The sequence below is a fragment of the Vigna unguiculata genome, chromosome 2 (assembly GCF_004118075.2).
Source record: "Vigna unguiculata cultivar IT97K-499-35 chromosome 2, ASM411807v1, whole genome shotgun sequence".
NCBI lineage: Eukaryota > Viridiplantae > Streptophyta > Magnoliopsida > Fabales > Fabaceae > Vigna > Vigna unguiculata.
Window position 1 is genome coordinate 4,057,020 of NC_040280.1, and position 24,740 is coordinate 4,081,759.

At 33.7% G+C, this 24,740-nt stretch overlaps 1 protein-coding gene and 1 long non-coding RNA gene across 2 annotated transcripts; both read left to right on the forward strand.

Annotated features, from left to right (window-relative positions):
- Positions 1–11,003: 11,003 nt before the first annotated feature.
- Positions 11,004–12,037, forward strand: LOC114174095. Its single transcript, XR_003602657.1, has 2 exons — positions 11,004–11,266; positions 11,341–12,037. It is a non-coding gene; the product is annotated as an uncharacterized LOC114174095 (long non-coding RNA).
- A 4,656-nt stretch (positions 12,038–16,693) lies between these two features.
- On the forward strand, positions 16,694–21,717 carry LOC114174665 (probable uridine nucleosidase 2). Its single transcript, XM_028059491.1, has 9 exons — positions 16,694–17,001; positions 17,218–17,333; positions 17,441–17,500; positions 17,922–18,107; positions 18,197–18,301; positions 18,404–18,500; positions 19,180–19,287; positions 19,363–19,498; positions 21,358–21,717. The coding sequence occupies exons 1-9, from the start codon at positions 16,947–16,949 to the stop codon at positions 21,464–21,466; spliced, it is 972 nt and encodes a 323-aa protein (XP_027915292.1). The 5' UTR covers positions 16,694–16,946; the 3' UTR covers positions 21,467–21,717.
- Positions 21,718–24,740: the final 3,023 nt, after the last annotated feature.

A 24,740-nucleotide genomic window follows, 5' to 3' on the forward strand; every position in this document is an offset into this window, starting at 1 on the left:
TTAGACAAATTTATACTATATAATTTGTATTCATAACGTTTTTTAATAATACTAAATTAAGTTAAAGTTTATCTTTTATATTTTTTAGTTTTTTTTATTCTATAAAATTTAAAATTCATATTCACAAGAAATTGCACTTCACATTTTATATTATTTTTTTTGAGATTTTTGTTTGTGTTAATTGAATTTTAAATTTGGACACCAATATCAACAGTAGATTATATTTGGATTATGTACCATAACAATCAATTAAAAGCATATCATTAGAGAGAAAAAAAATCAACGTCTCATAATTATGATTAAGTATTAATAATAACAAACTGTAAAGCAAACATGATGAATATTTGTTTGACAGATAATGATTTAAAGAACCAACAAATTATGTAAGATATAAATGTTCTGTTTAACAAATGATATAACACTACAATCTTAATTTACATATGCTGAAGCGAGAAAACTCTATGACGGATAAAATTTATAGAAGCGAGCTAACCTTATTTCACAGGAAAAGTATATATATTTACTCTATAACTGCATGAAATATCTACTATCTTTGTCTAACAAAAAAAAAAAATTGTTGTTCAAAAGATAAGACACATCATAATATCTCTTGAAACAAGAGCTAAAAACATTTTTTTTTTCACTAAAGCAAACTTTATCAACTTTGGAATAATTGTCTCATTCATATTACACAACATCATAAGCTCATTTAAGGAAATGAACACTACCTTAAAACGATATGAACACATCTAACTATTGAAACTTTCACAAAAATGAAGAAAGAACATTTATCCTTGCATAAAGTGCATTAAATGTATTCATCATTATGACCAAAAAGGAAAGATGATAAAAAGAGTTGAAGTTACTCAACAAGCAACAACTATCCCACAATGACGACTCTGTTATAAAGCCTACATAAAAACATTCTTAAAGAAGAAGAAAGTGAGAGAGAGACTCTCCATTATGCAAAATTGTTTTAAGATTCATAGATACTAAAAAGCTTTAAGGAAGAACATAGCTAGTGTTATAATCAAGTAAGCTAGAAAGAAGAGTGTCCCAATCTCTCATACATAAACAAACAATCATCTTCATCTAGCGAATTAAAGTATGAACAAATATCAGAACGGAAATGATATTTAGACATATATTTTGAACTTACTTTTGACATAGTGACGTGTCAATCATTTTTCTTATTTAAAAATTTGTTTTATTTATTTTTTAAACTGAAACACGTGTGGGAGAAGATGGGGAAGAGGTTCAGCAAAGAGAACCCATAGTTTTCGCATTTGGCAGAGAGAACTGCAACTTGAGAGAAGAGAGAAGCAATGCCTCGCGACGTCATCGAACAAAGAAGTAGGGTCTGAGGTTTGGGTTCTCAACAACGATAGGTAGTGGTTCGTTTTGACTTGTTCTTTGTTTCATTCTCACAATCGTCAATGATTAATTTTCGTTCAAATACCATACATGATTGAAATGTTTGTGGTTGGTTGTTTTGTGGGTGAGTTGTAGGGTTTTTCCATTCTATCGTTGTTGTTGGTGTAGATATCATTTAGGATTTAGGTTTTTTTTGAGTTGAAGATGACGACACTAAAACCACTCTTAACGGAAAAAATATGACAGCAGGAGTCACACATTGTGGGGATCTATGTGCAAATAGGTGGGGAGTTGCGTTGGAGTTTTTGTACAAATACTGGACAGTTCTGCAAGTATGAGACATCATGTTCAATGTACCTAATGTGAACCATAAAATGACATTGAAGTCCTCATGAAGAACTAAAAGTCTGTTACAACCAATCTTAATGAAAAAAATATGACATCAAGAGTCATTGACATATGGGGAGCCATGTGCAAATAAGTAGGGAGGTGCATTGAGGTTTTTGTACAAATACTAGACAATCATGTAAATATGAGACAACAACTTCAATATACCTAATGTCAACCACAAAAATAACATTGCAATCCTCATGAAGAACATAAAGCTTCATTGGACCCAATCTTAACGAAAAAAATATAACAGTAGAAGTCATACACATGTGGGGAACTATGTGCAAATAAGTAGGGAGTTACGTTGAGTTTTTTGTACAAATACTGGACAATTATGTATTTATGAAACAACATGTTCAATGTTCCTAATATGGACCACAAAAATAACATTGCAGTCTACATGAAAAACAAAAAAGTCTGTTGGACCCCGTCTTAACAAAAGAAATATGACAGAGGGAATCATAAACATGTGAGGAACCATGTGCAAAGAAGTGGAGAGTTGCGTTGGGATTTTAATACAAATACTAGACAATTATGTAAGTATGAGACAACATGTTCAATGTATATAATATGAACCAAAAAAGTGACATTGCAGTCTTCATGAAGAAAAAAAGAGTTTGTTGAATCCAATCTGAATGGAAAAAAAAATATGACAACGGGAGTCACAAATGTGGGGAGCTATGTGCAAAAAAGTGGGGAGTTGCATTGAAGATTTTGTAGAAATACTGGACAATTATGTAATTATGAGACAATATGTTCAATGTATACATTTTTAACTTGTACATATAACATGATTGTTAAGACTGAGTCGAACAAATTATTTTGTTTTTCATAAGGATTAAAATGTGATTTTTATAACCAATCTTAGATACATTGAACATGTTGTCTCATAAATACAGAATTGTCCAGTATTTGTACAAAAATCTTAACGTAACTCCCCACTTATTTGCACATGGTTCCCCACATGTGTGTGACTCTTGTTGTCATTTTTTTCCCATTAAGACTAGATCCAATAAACTTTTTTGTTCTTCATGAAGACTGCAATGTCATTTTTGTGGCCCATGTTGTCTCGTAAATATAGAATTGTCCAGTATTTGTACAAAAATCTTAACGTAACTCCCCACTTATTTGCACATGGTTCCCCACATGTGTGTGACTCTTGCTGTCATTTTTTTCCCATTAAGACTAGATCCAATAAACTTTTTTGTTCTTCATGAAGACTGCAATGTCATTTTTGTGGCCCATGTTGTCTCGTAAATATAGAATTGTCCAGTATTTGTACAAAAAATTTAACATAACGCCTCACTTATTTGCACATGATTCTCCACATGTGTGTTGTAAGACCCATGAAATTTAATTAATTAAATAATTAATTAATTAATAAATGCAGGTCGTGGAAGCTTTTATGGCATTTAATAGTGATTGATGTGATGTGGAAAAATACTAGCTCAAGTAGTTGAGAGTACTTTGATTGTGTGAGAGGACTTGAGTTTGAGTCCTAAGTATGCCAATTGTGTGTTATTTAATTATTAGTATTTTTAGTAATATGCTTAATCATGTTAAGTGATAATATAATCATAGAATTATATTAATCATCATGAAACATGAATTGGTTAAATGGTTATGCATTGATTTGACATTGGCATGGGATGAGTTTGAACCTTGGTGAACTTAAACTAAACTTTCTTTTTTGCAAAAATTCCTTTGGCATGAAGGTGAAAGGGCAAGAAAAAATCCTAACTGAATGGCAGCCAAGAGAGGCTGGAGAATTAGCCATAATGGTCCTTGAATGGTATTTACAAGCATCATTAAACCAAATTTGCGTTTTGGTAATTAACCTAGCATTAAGGCACCCTTAAAAAGCCAATTTTAGGTTAGAAGAAAGGTTTGCAAGGTTGCCATTGTTACATAGTGAGAGGAGAGCGAATTTGAGAGTGTGTTGAGAGAATTAAGAGTCTGTTTGGAACTGGAATGTGGGAGCACTAATGGAAGACATTTTTTGGCCAAGAAGAAGAATCTCACATTCAAATTAAGCAAATGAGACCAAGTTAGAGGAGCTGCAACCGTACTTTTATTTTGTGTTGTTAAATGGTATGAAATGTATGAAAAATTGGATGTATATAACCTGCCATATCATGTAATTTTCATGTTTCTGGAATTTTCCAGAAACTGCCTGGCGGGTGATGAACCACCACCAGGCGACTCATCCTTTTCTGGGTTATTTTGGGGTTCCAGAGATGGAACCGCCTGGCGGCAAGGCTTGCGCCGCCAGGCGACACGTGATTGCACACCCAATTTTCTGGGTTTTTGATGAACCGTCTGGCGGTGATGAACACCCGCCAGGCGATGCGAGTCAATTTGGCTCGATTTTAGTGTTTTGGGGTTTTTGGGTTGATTCTATTCGGGGGAAAAGATAGTGCCAACTGTTTGGAAATGATTGGAAGCTCGAATTCGCTGAAGTATATAAAATTGAAGGTTCGATTGGGTGAAAATTGCATGAATATCAATTGGTGGGTTGATGAATTGGGGATTTCGTAGTCGCACTAGATTAAGTGGTAAGGTTAGTGGAATTTCATATACGGAGGAGTCTTATGAAGGAATAATGAATATAAACATGTGAAGGCAGCCTATTGGATCGTAAATCGAGTGGAATCAGAATTGTAGGGGTTGGAATAAGGTTCGTAGGTGTTGAGGAAATTTCTGGGTTCTTGGAACTGTAGCAACCGCTTGGCGACACCCAATTGGCTGCCAGGCGCCACATCAGAGGTGCGTGGTGTTTTGATTCACGAAAAATGTTGTTTTTCATACTTTTCACGCAACAGTAACCGCTGGGCGGTGGTTTAGTCCCACCAGGCGGTGGTTTAGTCCCGTCGGGCGCCAGTCTTCTGATTCTGGGCACTAGGCGCCACCAATTTTTCTGGTTCGCGCAGTTTTTGTAAAAATGCATTTTTCGGTTCGTTAACCGTCTGATTTAGGTGAAATTTTGACAGGTGGTCCATAACATGTGGTTCTCACTTTGAACGGTGGAGATTGGATTTGGATGTCAGTAGCTAGAGATATACATTACTTAATATTGCTGATTTTGGAGTTTGTAAAATACATGAATACGCCCTTGATTAGTTCAAGTAACTTCTAATGAAGCATAATTGGGTTATGTGGTAAGTCTCTATCAATTTGAATGTTCCTTTGGGTTAGTCACATGTGGAGAATTGGTTTAGTGAAGGCATGGGTGTCAATATTAAATTGCATCGGTGCATAAGATCATGTGCTTAAAATTGTTAGAGTGTTGCTGCTTATATTTTGTTTGAGCATGCTTGGGATGGTCTATATGACTAGGGGATGAATGCACATGTGAGATGCTATAAGGCCCAGAACATTATAGATGGCAATGCTTTTCATTAGGGGTACTCTAGAATGAGAGCAAATGAGAGCAACCTGTGTGAAGTGTGCTTGAACCTGAACTAAAATCAGTAATGTGCAAGTACTGGTGTAGCGACTGACGGTACGTGTCCCCCGCCAGGCAATCTGGAAGTTGTAGTGCCTAGCGGTATGTGTCCCCCGCCAGGCGATTTTGCTGTAGCAGATTGGTGTTATGCTTGCTATGATGTGCGTGATCTACAAGGCTTCTAGGATATCTTAAAGGTCAGCTTGCTGGTGTTCCTTGAGTTGAACTCGGAACGTATCCCTTAAGTTGGGTAGGGGTTAAGCACGTGGCATTCCTCGAGTTGAGCTCGGAATGGCATCCCTCGAGTTGAGCTCGGGATGGCGGATGAACACGAGGAACCCTTGAGTTGAGCTCGGGGTGGCGAGTGTTGTCGGTGTGAGTGTGCTAGTTGTGGCCAGTACAGATGGGTCTAGATAGATTGCCCTCCTCAGTAGTTGACTGACGAGTTTGGTAGTCTTGGGACGTTACGAATTTTGTTCGTATGTGGGAACTCCACCTGGCGTTACGGTGTATGATCCGTAGCATGGTTACCCGCACGTGCTCTATCGGTTGTGACCGATAGGTATGGCAACAAGACACCTTGAGGTACCCACTAGAAGATGCAGAACACAAATAACATGGTGGTGGCCATGTGATGTGATATCAAAGGATGTAATTCATTTGGTGTGATTGTGTGATTGGTATATTTGTGTCATATATGTATATATATATATATATATATATATATATATATATATATATATATATATATATATATATATATATATATATGTGTGTGTGTGTGTGTGTGTGTTTATTTTGTTAGCTCACCCTATCTGTTTGTGTTTGGCGATGATCGTGTATGCGGTACACGGGAGCAGATGATGTTGCAGGTGGATCTGGTGAGGCTTAGCAGCGGAGCGGGAAAACTCATGGGAATAGTTTTTATAGAGTTTTATCATTTATGGTTTTGGATTAAAGATGTAATCTATTATGAGATTGTTTTGGTATTTCATTGAATTTTGAGAAGATTTGAACTCAGAGTTATCTTTATTATGAAGTAAATTATTTGAAATTTCCCGCGTTTTTGGGAAATGGATTTATAATTAATGCGTTTTTATTTTCTTATTTTATGTTCTGTTTAAACCCGTAATATGTGTGACTCTTACTGTCTTTTTATTTTGTTAAGATTGCATCCAACAGTTTTTTTTGTTCTTCATGGACTACAATGTCATTTTTTTTATCCATATTAACTACATTGAACATATTGTCTCATAATTACATAATTGTCCAGTATTTGTACAAAATCTTCAATGCAACACCCCTTTTTTGCACATGGCTCCCCACATTTGTGACTCCCGCTGTCATATTTTTTTTTTCCATTAAGATTGGATTCAACAAACTCTTTTTTTCTTCATGAAGACTGCAATGTCACTTTTTTGGTTCATATTATATACATTGAACATGTTGTCTCATACTTACATAATTGTCTAGTATTTGTATTAAAATCTCAACGCAACTCTCCACTTCTTTGCACATGGTTCCCCACATGTTTATGATTCCCTCTGTCATATTTCTTTTGTTAAGACGGGGTCCAACAGACTTTTTTGTTTTTCATGTAGACTGCAATGTTATTTTTGTGGTCCATATTAGGAACATTGAACATGTTGTTTCATAAATACATAATTGTCCAGTATTTGTACAAAAAACTCAACGTAACTCCCTACTTATTTGCACATAGTTCCCCACATGTGTATGACTTCTACTGTTATATTTTTTTTCGTTAAGATTGGGTCCAATGAAGCTTTATGTTCTTCATGAGGATTGCAATGTTATTTTTGTGGTTGACATTAGGTATATTGAAGTTGTTGTCTCATATTTACATGATTGTCTAGTATTTGTACAAAAACCTCAATGCACCTCCCTACTTATTTGCACATGGCTCCCCATATGTCAATGACTCTTGATGTCATTTAGGTGAAATAATGACATTTTCCCATACATATCTATGAATGTTATTATAGTCAGCTTTTATATTTATACAATATAAAGTACAAAAATTGTTTGCTATAAAATCACGCTAATAAGGAGATAGAAAAAGTGAATAATAAACTTCGAGTTCAACATCGACCTTTTTTTTATTTATTTAACATTAAGCAATATTTAATAAAATTTCATTGCTTGATACGAAGTCACATTTCTGTAGTATGTTATTATACCTAATAATATGGTTTTATTACATTTATGTCTACTAGAAAATCACATGAACAAGGAGATCTAGAAAGTGATTTTTTTTTCAACATTTTCACACAATGTTAGAAAATGTGGTTCAATTTAAACAATATAATTTATAAGTTACTAAATTATCAATTCATATTATTTGCGATATTCTTATGATAAAGTCTAGAACTGTTCTATTTTCTTTATTTGTATATAAATTTATTACTATTATTTGACATGTGTTTTTTTAGATATCAAAGAAATATATAAAGAAAGGGATAGTGTATTATTATGTGTGTATAAAATGTTACAGGAGTCGTGTTATATATACATACAAAACTAACCTTAAGAGTCACAAGTAAATGGAGTGAAAACATAGGTCTATGCTAACATTCCCTTAAACTCACAGTGATATGACTAAATGCATTGAAACTTTGTCAAATACAAATCAAAAGCGTAAAATGGAGTGTGATTTGGTAAATATATTTGCAATCTATAGAGCCGGAGGAACAAATGGTAAAGATATAGTATGACGTTGAAGATGATGACGAATAAAATGACAATCTGTTTCGATATTATTGGTTGGTTCATGAAAAATAGAGTTGCGAGCAATATGAATAACATTGTTATTGTCAGAATGTAGAGGTGTATGATCTTTCAAATAGACACCCATATTTGCATGTAACTAACGCAACCAAATAACCTCATAGGTAGTCAACGCCATGGCGCGATACTTAGCTTCTATGGACGATCAAGACGTAACATCTTGTTTCTTACTCTTTCATGATATAAGTGAATCACCAAGAGAAAATACACCCCCCCAATAGTGGATTTTCGATTACAATCTGCATCACTATAGGCACGCAAGTCTAAAGATGATGTAGAAGAAAGCAAAAGAGACTAAAATAGAGTGCTCTGAACATACCTAAGAATACGAAGAATAAAACCCTAATAAACTATTGTGGGAGCTGAAACAAACTGACTAACAACATAAACAACATGTGCAATGTTTAGACAAGTCACAATGAGATAAACCATACTCCCAACAATAGTTTGATATAATGTAGAATTAGTCAAGGGAACACCATTAGATGGGGAATATCGTACACTTGTCTCAAGAGGAGTATCAACAATCTTGTTGTTAGTAAGCCGAGCATGCTCAAATAGGTTAATAATATACTTGGATTGAGACAGAAAATAACCTTTAGGAGAAGAAACAACCTCAATACCCAAAATGTAACACAATACACCTAAATCGTTCATAGCAAAACGATTTGATATTGTAGTTTTTAAATATGCAATTCCATTAAAATCATCACCAGTAATAATCATATCATCAACATATAAGGATAGAAAAATACATCATGCATTGGTTTCCCTGACAAATAATGTAGAATCATGATTACTAGTAACAAAACCAAGAGAGACAATTATTGTAGAAAACTTTTGAAACCAAGCACGGGGTACTTGATTAAGACCATAAAGTGTTTTTTGAAGTTTGCAAACTTCACTAGATTTATGAGAGACACCTGGTGGTGGAATGATGTAGACTTCCTCATGTAGATCCCCTTCCAAAAGGCATTATTCACATCCATTTGAAAAATCTACCATCGAAAAATAGAAGTGACAATCAAGGTATAATAGTCATCTTTGCCACATGAGCAAATGTTTTCTCATAATTCATGCCATACTCTTGGGTATATCCTTTAGCAACAAGTCTAGCTTTATACCTTTCAATTGAACCATTTGATTTTGTCTTGATTCGGTATACCCAACGAGATCCTATAGGACATTTTCCTAGTGGCAATGGAACTAGGTCCCATGTATGAGTCTGGTGTAGAGCAGTAAGTTCCTCAACCACAACATTATGTCAAAGTTGATCACAAACAACCTCTCTATAAGGTGAAGACTCATGAAGACGATGAATAAAGACAATAAAAGCAGCAAATGAACCAAATTAAGAGGAATAAACAAAATTTGGTAGTTGAGTAGACTTACGATTATGACTAGGTCGAACAAGTGGCAGAGGAACTACAACCTCAAGAGATGATTGAGTAGGCGTAGTAAGGGAATCAACAAGTACAACCTCTGGTGTTGTGTCTGTAATTGGTGTTAAGACAGGTTCTAAAGTTGGTGCATAAGTAGGTGTAGTGTCATCAATATAAAAAGGATCAATTTTAATGACATCAAATTTATTCAAATAACGTGAGCTATCTGAAATAGAAAAGAATGTACTATGTTCTAAAAATACAACATGACGTGAGACATACAATTTTTGACTAACTAGATCAAAGCAATGATATCTCTTTGGAGCAAGACCATATCCCAAAAAGACACACAAAGCAAACTTAACTGATAATTTAGTACACTCAACATATGGTTTTATAACAAAACAGGTGCATCCAAAAACACACAAATCAAAGTAATCAAGTGCAAGACCATTCAATTTTTCAAAAGAAGACAAACAAAAATTATGTGAAGTCAGGATCTGATTCACAACATGAGTTGCAGTAAGAATAGCTTTCCTTAGAAGACACTTGGAACATCGACAGATAACAAGAATGATCTTGCAGTCTCAACAAGATCACAATGTTTTCTTTTAGCAACGTCATTTTGTTTAGTGTTAGAAGTCTGATGTATAATTCTAATAGAGGCAAGTAAAGTGGTAAAATCATTAGAAGTGTATTCACCCTCCAAGTCACAACGAAAGGTTTTAATGGTAACAAAGTGTTAGGTCTTTATAAGAGCACTAAATTTTTGAAAATTGTGAGATAATCATACCAACGTTTCATAAGATAGATCTAAGTGAAACGAGTAAAATCATCAATGAAATAGACATAATATCTAGAACCTTCTTTGATGGATTGGTAACATTGTCGTTGACGTGATCAAATTACCACTACTTAATTATAGCAACTTCAATATTGGCAAGATAGTAATGAACAAACTAGATAGGGTTAAGCTAACCCTAAGTCGTCTCCTAACGAACACATAATTAATTTTCAATATTTGATTATAGTAAAAATTCTTAGACTCATATGATTGTTATGTTATATAGATTTAATAGTGTACTAACTTACTACAATGTAAAAATCATTGCTTTTACTAGATTAAGAATCAAAAGACATAGATGAAAATAAATCACAACAAGAATCAAAAGAACACAAAATTTATTCATCTAACCTCAAAACTCAGTTAAGAAATTATAGTAGAATCAACCTTTGAAGCTTAGACCTCCATGGATGAAGTGGAATACATGATAGATGAAAAGAAATATATGAAAAAGGGAATCGAAAGAAAGAATGATGTGACGGATGGTAACGACAAAAACTAGAGAGATGCTAAGTAGTGTCTTTCTTATGCTCTTATGGATTTCTTTATATAAACCTTGATTAAGACTTTATTTTCCCTATTAAAATATTTTATTTTTTGATATAATATCTTTCAAATAATTAACAAATTTTATTGATTTTGAAAATATCTAAAAGATATTCTTAGTTGATATTATTTAATTAATTATCTAAAAATACCTAAATAATTATCGATAACTAAATCTTGTTCAAAATTCCAATTCAATCCTTGTGACCTTGTTACAATACAAATTTGTTGAAAAATTCAAAAATATCAATGTTTGTGGTTTAACCTCTCTTCCTTTAATTAACTTTGACGAGAATTTGAAATCTGAACCAAACTTTGACGGACTTTAGAATTTTATACTTTGATCATCCAATGTGAATCTGCCACGTGGCAACTCTTTCTATATCTCCCTCGAGGTTTCCACGTGGTGGGTGGACGTTGCTGATTGAAGGTATAGGTTGAAGACGCGGTTGACGACGTGGTTTGGGTTCGCAAGGGCTTGTGGGTTGCTCGTTTTATGTTTTTGGTTCTTCGATGTTGTGTTTCTTGCGCGTTTGATGGTTGATTTTGTGCAGATCTGCGAATGGTGATGGATTCACAATGCATGTGGTTTACGTCAAGGTGCAGATGTTGGTAGCGCTGTTCAGGATTCGCGAGGGCTACCATCATGGTTGTTGTGATTTGCGTTTAGGGTTTCATGTGGAAAGGTCACGTTCTGTTCTGCTCCAGATGCAGGCACTAGTGGATTCCAACATTGAACTACACTTCATCGCAGGTACATGTCTGTGTTGTGGATGAAGTGTTGCTTCCATGGTGGCTGCTGCTTCAGGCGCGCAGTAGGTGTTGAATGGTTAACGTGTGGGTTCGAACACAGGTGCGTTGTTGTTGGCGTCATTCTTGCTGATTGCGATGGCTGTCCTGTACATGATTATGTCTTCAGCGTCGTCGGTGGCGGCGAGGTCTGATGGAGGCACTGGATTTCTCGTGGTATTATGGTTGCAGGTAGCATGGTGGCTAGGGTTCAAAATTTGCAGGTTGTGTTGGGAGATCGAAGATGATGATATGCCATGATGTGATTGGTTCATATATTTGAGTGACGACTGATGATATGGTGGGTTTTGATTGGACAATTTATTGAGTGGAGGATACACAGGTTGAGTTTAAGTGATTGGAGGGGTGAAAGTTAGTAATTTAGGGAGTATAATAGTGAAAGCTAATTGTATGACCCAATTATGAAAAAATGAACGTATATGTAATTTAGAGGTGCATTTAGCTCATGATTTATTTCTTTTCAAAATTTATTAATTTTGGTTTTATTTTGCAACTTGAAACAATTTAATTTCACACCAAATTACTTCAGCTACATCAACAAACGTTAAAATATCTAAGAATATTTTATGCAACTAAATCACTTTATAATTCATTTTTATCTCACAAACTCAATAAGTCCAATTATTACAAATCCTCATTAAATCAATCTTTTAAGCACAAAAAATTAATTAAATTTCCAAATTTAAACATTAAATGAGGTCAAGAGTAGGTTACACATCAGAATGCACAACATTAAAAGGAGCAAGCGAAGAATAAACAATTTTATTAAAAGGTAAAGTGGAAAAATTTTCCAGTTTACAACCACTACAATAAGAAATATCAACTTTCTAAACTTTCTAGCGTATCCAAGACGTATACGCTAAAAATTTTAAACGAAATGTAGAAACATGACCCAAACCAGAATGCAACAAATAAAAAGGTGAATAAGAAAAAAACAAATGAAACAAAGATAAATCCATATTAGATGTTGTAACTATTGATTTCTTGAACTGATTCAAGACATAGAGTTTATCTTCCCTATAGTCTATCTCAATCACCTTCTGAGATGTGTGGTCATGTACAAAACATTTAGATGGAGAGAAACACACATTATATCCAGAATCACATATTTTCCAAACAAAAGAAAGATTCATAACAAAACCAAGTATATAGTAAACATCTGACAGAGACAAAGATGTGCGATAATGGAACCAATACTAGATAATGGAACTGAATCACCGTTAGCAATTGCAATTGACATGGATGAGTTAGGTGATAACGAAACAAAAAAAAAAGACAAATGATGTGACATATGATTAGTGACATTTGAGTCAATGATCCATTTGTCAAATGATATATTTGGTGATGACGTACCTTGATATTGCAAGGCTACGTTGGCATATGGTTGGGAAGCAAATCTAATTTCCTATGCTAATAATAAGTGATATCATACCTCATTTGCTCATTTGTAGTATGATATTTTGTCAATTGAGCGCCAATCAAGTGTGTGACAAAATTATTGACCAGAATTATCAACTTCCAATACCTCTAAAGTAGTAGCATAATCATCGGCTTTGGTGTCAATCGGTTTTGCCTTAACAACTGAAATATAATCACATACAAACCTAATATTATGATGCAGAACCTCCAAAATTGCCTCAAAGCAGAAAACAAAATTGCGATCTTGAAAAATTGTGAAAGAGGCCTAAGGCTTAGAGCTTAGGAAAGAGGAACTACGACAAGAATTTCTTCTCAATCATAAAATTTGAAAAAAGAAGAGTCTTAGAGCTTAAGAAAAATGAACTACTACAAGAATGCCTTCTCAATCATGGATTGTTTGGAGTCTTGATACCATGTAGAAAACACAAAGAAATATATGAAGAAGGGGATTGTGTATCGTTGAGTGTTTGTTTGGACTCTTGATACCATGTAGAAAACACAAAGAAATATATGAAGAAGAGGATTGTGTATCATTGAGTGGGTATAAAATGTTATAAGAGATATGTTATATATACACAGAAAGCTAACCCTAAAAATCACAAAAAAATGGGCCTAAAACATTGGTATATGGTAACAATTTTTACTTCTCCTTTCTATAACATGAATAAGATTGTCTACGAAACGATTTTGTTAAGAAGTCAAATTTACATTATAAAGTTAATGATAATAATAATTTTGGTAGATATCACATGTATCTTGGTATCCCTATGAAAAATGAGTATGTATTTCTATACTATTTTATTATATTTTATTAAGTTAAATAGTTAATTCTGTTATGAATTAATGGCCGTCCATTGATTTGATACAATTACTCATATGATTGGTATGATTGATACTCATATGATTCATTACTCTTTATGTAATATTTTGTATTAACTATTTGATTTATATCTTTTCTGGGTTACTATGTTGTATCTATAAATAAGACTCGTTCTATCAGTAATAAGACACACATACAAACAGAAATTGCTCCCCCTACCCTCTCACTCTCTATTCTTCCTCTCCTTCTTCTCTCTCTTATTAGTTTTATTTTATAACAAATTCTACATAATAATAGTAGGCGTATGTTATTCTTAATATAATAAAAAAATATTATTAATACAATGATTTTAATTCTGTTAATAATACTTAAAATTTAATTCATTAGTAATGAATATAATTAAGTACAGTTTGATATTTAATATTTGTTATATGTATCAATTTGGAAGTTTAACTAATGCCAATATTTTAAATTTATAAAGAAGAAAAAATAAAAAGTAAAATATTTTTCTTAATGTTAATTATATATTAAAATTAATTTTTTTCCTTAATAAAAACGATAATTATTAAATATAAAATACATATGTAGTTGCTTTAATTATTAATAATGTTTAAATAAAATTTAAAAAATTAACATTTTTGTCTTAAGAGAGCGATTACAAATTAAATATGTTAAGATTGCTATTTGTAACACCCCATTTAATTTATAATCATAATTAAAGGAAGCGTCACACAGAATAATATAGAAACACAGTCGAGGAGTTTAAGCCTTACTCCTTACAATTATCCAAAGGAAATTCGAATGGGAAAATGGCACACCACGATGCCAATAACAAGTACAATGATAAAACAACAGTGTTTGGAAATAAATCCCAAGGGGCAGAATCACATGGGCCATAGCTCTAGAGAAGGGCCCAACTAACAGAATCCACCCCAACAAGTTATGCAGCGGAACCATTACCTCCCTATTGACCACGGGTGTTCCTCGCATCTGCTCACATCAACGAGTTGATGATCATCACAAGAAGAGAAAACCACACAACAGAACACACACAAACAAAAGGGTAAGCTAGAGTAGAAAAACAGTTTGACACCCAGTTACATGCTAATTCACAATCCATGAAATATAAGTCACCCAAACATGTTATGACTTTTCAAGCAATACACTAAGACTCAGACTCGACTCATCCGGATACATATAATTTAGTCGGATTCAGTGGATGCTTGCACTTGTGGTGGATTTCCTTGCTCACCCCCGAGCTATGTGTTGTAGTGTCTCAATCCCCCACACACAAGGTTAGCCCTTAATGAGTTTCAGGCCTCCTGCTACTCTCACCACAAGAGTCAGTCCGCTCTATATGAGACTAACTGACTCCTTAGAGTGTTAGGATGCAACCTTACCTTGAATCCTTACTAAATTATATAGATGGGGCACCACCATGACTCCCACTAACAGGAGTCATGGAATTACGTCCCGACCAACTGAGGCACCACCCTGAAATCTCACCTAGAGATTTCAAGGAATTACGCCTAACCACACATAAATCATATTCAACTAACCGAGTAATATTTATCATGCATATACATCTCATGCCAACCTTTATATCCAACCTTCAATCATTTCCCATTCCAAAACCATACCAAAGTTCATCATTTTTAGTCCATGAATCATCTCATACGTACGTCATACCCAAATCAAGTTAAACTCATAAGCCACAAATCATAATTCATCTTATTCATACAAAGTCACTCAATTCATACTTTAAAAGGCATAATCAGTCTAAACATATGATCAATATCCAAAAACAAAGAAACCAAAGAGCAACTCAGCCCCTCGCTCAAGCATAAGGGCCTCGCTCAGGCGAGCTTGCTTCGCCTAGGCAAGGGCTCGAATCAGAAATAGTGGCGCTGTCGCGCCCTCTCGCTTAGGCGAGACCTCCTCGCCTAAGCGAGATGGGCTCTCGCTCAAAGCAAGAGCTCGTCGCCTGAGCGACAGCTCGCGCAAGTAGCCTAGGCGAGTTGTTGCTAATCTCGCCTAGGCGAGACACACTCGCTTGGGCGAAAAAACTAGAACCCTCCACTGTTTGCGCAGGCACATGCATCCAAATCGAACCAAACCATATTTTTAACAGCTCCCGGACAATTATAATGGCAACCAAACATCAAACTCACGAGACAAAACCCAAGTAGGTGGGAAAAACGCAATAAAACAGTAAACCCTAACTTCCCCTTACCTGGAAAGGGCTAGAAGAAGAGTTCGACTCCAACAGCGGAACACAATAGCTCTAGGGACAAATTAACGAGCTGGAAAAGAATAGCGAAGCGAGTTTTAACATAAGCTCACGACAAAACCCTAACTAGAAATCTGAACATACGAACGGAAAGGAGAGGTATGAGTTGTAGGAAACTTACACGAAGCTAAAAGACGAAACTGAGCTCATTGGATCGAGATTGGGATTAAACCCTAACAGAGCTTTGTGGAGAAAGGGAGAGTGTGAGGGAACTGTTTTTGCAAGAATAGGGTTTGGCTGCCTTAGGGGCCTTGAACACCCTATGCGCCAACCCTTAGGCCCATTACCTTTGGGGCAACCCCTTAAATATTAGGGCCGAAAAAGAGGGCCTTATACTATTTATCTATTTTATTAATAATCTATTTGGTTAAAATTCTTCTGTTTGTTTGCCTAATAAAGGAAGATTACTTTGGTTGGATAGGTGACATAAATAAAAGTTTGGTACATAGGCATTTGAGAAAGTACAAAGGGCAAAGTTTGAGTCCTTTTCTCTCACTACCTTAATTTTCACTACAAAACAAAACAAGACCCAACCCAACATATCACCAAAGGTTAATCTCTTTTGATTTTTAATATTGGTGTTGATTGCTCATTGCAGTGTACGATATTATTTTATGTTTTTGAGACCAAACAAACACATTACATTCCCGTAACATCATGCTTCTTTACCCATCGCATGTGGATTACCTTGGTAATTAGAATAAATAATCATTGGCATGTTTATCTTTGTATTCTCCACTCCAATAAGAGATAATAGCATCAATTTCAATTCTGAATCTGATTTGGCTCTGAAACATCTCAAGTAATTAGTTCTGACAGACATGGCACCTGATATGGAACCAAAGAAGATCATAATTGATACCGACCCTGGCATCGGTAACGTAACACACATATCTGTCTTTCAATTTGTTTCTTTTTTCCTTTTAACTTTGTTGTATTTTTGCTAATCCAAACCAATTTGAAGTCGTGAGTTTCCGTTTCTCCGCTCTGATCTCAGAACAAACTTTGACTCTTCTTTTATCAATTGGGCACTTTGTCTGCTTGGTTTATGCAATTCCTTGTTTCTCTGAGAATTGCCACCGGTTTGTGTAGATGATGCCATGGCAATATTCGTTGCTCTACAGTCACCAGAGGTTGAAGTTATTGGACTCACAACCATCTATGGAAATGTTTACACCACTCTGGCAACCAGAAATGCCTTGCATTTGGTAAGAACATTGGTACCGTTTCTCAAAAGGGTTTGTTCTCTGTGGTGAATGAAATTGACCCTTAACTTATTAATGGTAAAAGCCTCCTACTCTACTTGCATATGCAGTTGGAGGTTGCTGGAAGAACAGATATACCCGTGGCAGAAGGATCACATCTGACATTAACTGTAAGTCTGTCATACTTTGATCTTTATCGCTTTTGTTTTGGAATTGCTTTGAATGTTATATGAGCATTTAGAACTAATATGTATTTTGATCTTTAATTGAATGCCTATACAATAATCGTATAATTTGGGTACTTTATACTATTTGTATTATATTGTCAGCACACTTGAAATTTTCAGTGAAGAACAAATGCGTATTACTAATTTGTTTACAGTTTTATCACTTTGCTTACTTACTACGGATAAATAAACTATTTTTGCTGTCTTTCGATATCTGTTTTCTTTATTTTGGAATGCACTGTAGTTTATCGCCTCACTGAAAAAGTAGAACCATGTTAGCAGTATGAAATTAAAAGTTCTTCTTCTGCAGTATTTCATTGCACTTGACTCTGCTAACTGTTGTCATCCATGTCTCTTTATGCAGAAAGGAACAAAACTTCGTATTGCAGATTTTGTCCACGGTGCAGATGGACTTGGCAACCAAAATTTTCCTCCACCAAAGGGGAAGCCCATTGAAGAATCAGGTCCTGCTTTTTTGGTTCGTCAAGCAAAACTTAATCCTGGGAAAGTCACTGTGGTGGCATTGGGCCCGCTTACAAATATTGCTTTGGTATGATATATCTACAATTTCCCAATAAGGCATTTTCATGTTACTCATCATTCTGTGTTTCATTTCATGACAATATTATATTTTTGCAGGCTGTGCAGCTGGATCCAGAATTTGCAAAGAACATTGCCCAGATTGTTATTCTTGGGGGAGCTTTTGCAGTAAATGGCAATGTGAATCCAGCAGCTGAAGCCAATGTTAGTGTTCCATCCTGTATTCAAATTCTTAATAATTTCCATAAAAATATTATATCATTCACAACTCAATCTGTCTAACTCATTGGTTTGATTTGGTTCTAGATATTTGGTGATCCAGATGCTGCAGATGTTGTATTTACAAGTGGGGCAGATATACTTGCAGTGGGGATAAATGTTACCCATCAAGTTATACTGACAAGTACCCCTTTCACAAATTCCCTTGCTCGTATTTTCTATACTTGTGTAGTCATTTTATCCAAGTCAAAGAAATAACTTAATAAGTTTTCTCATATAAACTTTAGCTTAGCCTAACCTAGAGAAATGTGCTGGATAAATAGTGAAATAGATTACTGTATAGTACATTTACTTTCTATCACACCCCAAAATTTTTTTGAGAATAAGTTTTTTTCTATTGAAGCATGTTGTGTTTTCCCCAGGCATCGGAGGGAGTCCTATATTTAAAGTATGAGATTCTAGTATGGGGTTTATAAGGCCTTAGGCCCTTGAACTATGATAGCTAGGTTTTGTGGTGTGGTTCTCCTAAGGTTCTTATGACATTCCAAAAGCTGTGACTAAGTTCAACAACCTCTTTTTCTCCTTTGATAGTCATCAATGGCCATCTCTTACAAAGTTTAAACTTTTTGGTGAAGGTTTATGAATGATATCCATCCACAATATTTGGAAATCATGGTTTTGTGAAACCTACTCTGAAATTTGCTGTTCTGTTACTTACACATTTTAGTATTGATTAAAAGCTAACATAGGATAAACAGCATCAGCATGGTTCTATTTTAATTATGTTGTATGTCATTTAACTTTCTGTGGCAGCAGACTGACCATTGTTCTGGTTCACTCATCGAAAAAACAAAAATTGCCAGGTTCTGATAGAGAAATTTTGGCAAATTCAAAAGGAAAATATGCTCAATACCTGCACAAAATCTTAGATGTATATTTCTCTTACCATCTGGAGTCATACAATACCAAAGGTTTGTCTTCATACTGCTTGCAGAATTGGTAGAGATCTAATAATCTGTTACTAATTATTGTTACTTTGTATACAGGGGTTTACCTTCATGATCCAACTGTGGTTCTTGCAGCTGTTGATCCTTCACTTGTAACTTGTATAGAAGGTGTTGTCAGAGTCCAAACGAGTGGCATTACAAGGGGACTCACAGTACTCTTCAACAAACAGAAAAGGTAGAAACCACATGAAAATGGATCAAGTTCCTATAGAACTAAGTCTAATTTTCATGCGTTTTGTTTTGTTATTTCTTTATACGGGTTTCATGTGTGTTGCAAAATGATTGATACGTGCTAAGATGCTGACTTAGTTAAGATCTTAGACTTGTGTAGTGATGTTTTTGCACACCTTTTTGTTATGGAAAAAAGTATAATTTAAGTTATTTGTGTTCGTCTGCTTGCTAACTTTGACTTTGTTGATAGCTCTAATACTTAAATCATGCAAAATAGCTTGTTAAGTTAGTATTAGATTTCTTATTGTTCAGAATGTTTTTCTCAAGAACATCAAAATAGTGCAGAAATGAACTTTTCTATATGTTCCCTTCTCATCTTTCATCAGGATTCTTGGGCTCGTAGCATTACCTTTTGAGCTTCTATTCTTAGTTTCAAAAGAACTCTTCAGTCCTCTCATGTTTTAAGCCTTTGTTCTAATATTTCTTATCTTGCACTTATCAGTTTACTCTTAATCCTTCTCATTTCAAGCCAAGGATCTGCACTTCAAAGCATAACATAAACTCACAAGACTAAGCCAAAAAAACATCATCTCTGTGACAGCAAAACTTCAATAATTTGTTAATCTTCATAACAGCATTCAAAACCATTAATCATAAGGGTTTTGGACCTTAGGGTATTAACATTTCCAATTATGTTTCTAATTTGTCAGATTTATGCACTTGATATTATGCTTTTGATGTCCAAAATTTTTTTAAGAGTATCCCTCCATTTTAGATATCTATAGAAAACCCCTTTGTAATTTTCAATGAATTATACTGATACTACTCATACATTACACAAATCTCCCTTAATTATTACAATGTGTACTCCTATAAGAATATTTGTTTTAAACATTAAAAAACATGAGCATTATGTGCAATTCAATAATTATGAAGAGGTGTTATTGTAATTTGTTTGAAATTTATGTTGCTACAATGAACTAAGGTCAAGAAAACTTGTTGGTCCCAAATGGTGTAAATCATCAGTAAAGATTTATTTTCCCACATAATCTAATTTTCTTTATTTGTTTCATGTAGAACATAGCTTTGTTGAGGATTGCTTGAAAATTATATTTATTAAAAGGGTTTATAAGATTAAGTAGTTATCTGTAATGACCCTTATACTTGTCCCATCAATATACATGTGCAAGTGGTAATGTTCGTACAATTAATATAATATCTGTACTATTAATTCACCTTTCAATTAGTATATGGAAAATTATTTTTTAACAAATTTTTGTTGACAAACTTTTGACTATGTATACTTGACAGCGCCTCAATGAATGAAAGAAATGTTTGATGTGATTTGGAAAGAGAAGAAAAAGCTTTATTGTGTGCTAAAAAGCTAATTTTGTCAAATTTTGTCAAAAAAAAGTTTGTTAAAGTATTAGAGTCCGAGAAATAAATTCTCCTTTGCTCTTCTCTCTTCCATTTGGCCCAGAAAATATCTTCCTTTCCTTTTCCTTTATACTCTGTTAATTCTCTGAATGAACCCTTTACTTGATCATCCGAAGATTAAGCCGTCACCATATTGGTACTTTGTGTCACCAATTCAGTCTTCACAAGGATGAACACAGTGGTTTTTTAGATTTTTTAGGGAATAATTTAGTGACAAACACTTCAAAGAAATAATGAGGAGGCATGCTAACCTTTGGAGTACCTTGTAGAAGGTCTTTTTGATTAAAGGCTTTCAACAATGAAAAGAACAATGTAATGGATGGTTAATGAAATGGAGTTACACAATCATTTTTTGTGAATGTTTTTTTCTTCACCATGTACTACAAACTCAGTTAATTTTTTCATCTTTATTCCTTTCATTGCCAGGTTTGGTGAAATCCATGAATGGTCGAATAAGCCAACAGTAAAGGTAGCTGTGACAGTTGATGCTCCTAGAGTTATGAAACTGGTAATGGATCGCCTTTTGGACTCTTGAAGTAGCCATGAAGCATTCAAAAAGCTCTTTAGTTTATCCTTCATATTATATTTGTGTTTTATAGCTCTTGAGCTCTACTTTGCATTTCATTTCAATTTCAGTGTGAAAGGGAAAGTTCTATTACTTCATTGGTTAAATTTTCATTTGACTTTCAATTATAATATATGAGCAGCACTTGTATTTTACTTATTGAAAACAGATAAGAACAGAATGAGGAAACTCTTTTAAATGTACCAGTCCAATTAGTCCTAGTCACAGAATCTTTTCATCAGAACACCAGGTTAATTTTCATAATATCTCATTGTTGCACCAACCAAGGTCCAAAGCTATATGACGTAATTCAAAGAAAATGATCATTTTTTACTTTTAGTAGTTGAACTTTTTACCTTATGCAAAGGTGGTTTTGTTGGTGGCTTGCTCTTCATTTTCCATCGTGATGTTGGATCGATTTCTCATGTTCTACAAAGAACTAACTGTAAGTGGTTAACTCTGATATCAAATGAAATAAAAAGTTATCTCCAAAAGGGGGGTTGAATACAACTTGTAAGTCATTTATTAGACACTCAAATGAGGTTGTCTAATAGTTTGAAAAAGGTTCACAAATATTTTTACAGAGCATTTATAAAAGCCAAATAAGAGCTTGTGCACGAACCATAGAAACAGCAATGTAACACTTCTATTTTTATTCACTTGAGTTACATTATATCTAGTTCTTTTGTAGAAACTGTAAATAATTCCACTAATCAAATTGATTAAAAGTACACAAAGTTAATCTTGGTAATTTGCTTTGTCTTGCCAAAGATAAAATGTGACTACTACGTCAACTATTGGTTGAATACACAATGTAATTCTTGGTAATACAATAAAAGTTGTTTAAAGATTAGAAGAAAATTCTCACAAAAAGTATTGCTCCTTGTTCACGAGGCTGATTTAGAATTTACAAAGAAAACTTTCTCTGTTAAAGCCGTGCAATAGACTATTATATTTCAAGACTTAGAAGTTTTTTTTATTCTTTTACATGTAACAAATTCAATTCACATAGAATCATGCGTAGAACATTAGTCTTTTATGCATGGAATGTCTTCTATTTATGAACGTCCATTAAAGGATCTTTTGGAGCTTGTATGATTGTTCATTTGTCCTTGTGCAATGCTTTTCAAAGCATGTTTGCCTCTATGTCAACACATTTTCTATAACATTCAACATATTAGGCGCAAACAAATTTGGAAATTACTTCGTGCATCCCATCATTTTCTTCCTATATCTCATCACTTTCGGAATTTATTTTCTCGATAAGTACTTTTGGAAAATTTGTTTAGGAAGTCAAACATCCCCTCCTTTAATGGAAAGCATTTTTCGAAAGTTTTTGATAGGGTGGGAGAAGAAATTCTATGAGGTGGAGAAATCAATTGCCAACAAATTTCTCTCCAAAAATTATTTTGTAGTATTGACAACACTAAAATGATTATAAAAAGTCAAAAAGATGATTTGTTATACAGTGCCATCTTTAGGATGTGAGTCAATACATATATACGAAGATTAGACGATCTCACAGTTCAAAGTGTTATGTGAAAACAACATGTATAACGTGTCTACTTCACTTGTTCTTGTCGTTTGATCTTTTTGTAAAGTCCATTTTTACTTTATACTTGTAGTGTGTCTAGCGCTCTTATTTTCATCTAACGTTTTGTTTGGCTTTGTCTAATGCTTTACACTTATATTCTTTTCACACTTCTCTTGACTTTTTCCAATGTTTCATGCTTATCTTTGTATAATGCTTCAAATATGTTCATACAAGCTTTAAGTGGTCATCTAACTCTTTCCGTAGTTTCATTTAGTGCTTTGGTAAACTTCATTTATGTTTTTCCTAATACACATTTTAGAATTTTAGAGTTAGACTGTCATCTATTCATGTGAAATCTCATATGTGCCTTAACACTACTTACTTATTATTTTGTTATTAAATTGAAGCTACGTCTTCATTTATGAATATGTATAATTATTATTTTGTAATTAAGTTGAAATAACTTCTTCATATTATTAATATGTATTAATTTTTTGTATTGAAATTTTTTAAAGAATACTCAAATTATGATACACAATAACATACTATTGATCAATAATTTTATTGAATTTAGTTGTTAAAATATAATGTTAAATTTTAATAAAAACATCCAATTTATGATAATGTCCATGAGTATCTTTCTCATTCTTTTCAAAATTTTATGGTTTTTCATGACATTCTTCATCAAACCTCTTGTGCATACACCTAAATAAAAATGGGGAGGCTGAGCACAAGAATGAACATCTTGTTAAAATAACTCGCAAAATGTCAATCCATAGTGAGTATTTTTGGGATGATGCTATTCTTAGTGCATGTTATCTCACTAATCGCATGTCATATTTGGTCTTAGATAATAAAGTTACTCAATTTATTTTATTTCCTCATAAACCTCTCCACCCTTTACCACTTAAATTTTTTGGATCTACATGTTTTGTTCATAATTTTAGTCCTGATTTTGATAAATTATCCCCTAGGTCACACAAATGTGTCTTTTCGAGATTCATTATATCATAAAAAGGATATAAATGCTTCTCTACCCTTAATTATTATTTTATTTCAATGTTTGTCACCTTCGATGAATCTTCCCTTTACAATAAGTCTCTTTCTTCTCCTCATATGTATCCATATGCTATAGTCATCATCTCTATTATTTGTGATCCTCTTATGTCTAGTGCACCTTTGGATTCTTCACCTCTACAAAATGACTAATTTCAAGTCAGGGGCGGACCATTGTATTGACAAGGGGGAGCCACGACTCCCCAACGTTTTTTTATTTATTTTATTTTTTATATATTTTTTAAATATATATATATATATATATATATATATATATATATATATATATATATATTATTTATATTAATTTAGTTTAAAAGACTTTTTTATAATTTAAAAATCACGTTTTATATAATTTCTTCTACTTTTTAATTAATTTCTCTCTTTTTCGTGCTTCCATCTCTTTCTCTCCTCTTATTTCTATCTCAATTTTCACCATCAATTTCTTATTATTTCTAAAATCAAATTGCACCACGAAAAAATTAAGGAGTTAAGGATCATTTAGACCAAACAATTTCTTCTTTTGAGTAAGTTTATTTTTTACCTTTTTTTTAAGCAATATGTTTTTCTCTTGTATGTGACTTTTCTACACTCTAGGCATATCTCTATCTATTAGAGATCATAAAATCATGTTTTAATTGTTGATCAAACTCT

What these genes read in the sequence shown, in the direction of transcription:
- LOC114174665 (XM_028059491.1), top strand. Translation starts at nt 16,947, where the DNA reads ATGGCACCTGATATGGAACCAAAGAAGATCATAATTGATACCGACCCT. An exon ending in TGATACCGACCCTGGCATCG is followed by an intron (nt 17,002 to 17,217) that starts GTAACGTAACAC and finishes CGGTTTGTGTAG; the next exon opens with ATGATGCCATGGCAATATTC. An exon ending in CCATCAAGTTATACTGACAA is followed by an intron (nt 18,501 to 19,179) that starts GTACCCCTTTCA and finishes AAAAATTGCCAG; the next exon opens with GTTCTGATAGAGAAATTTTG.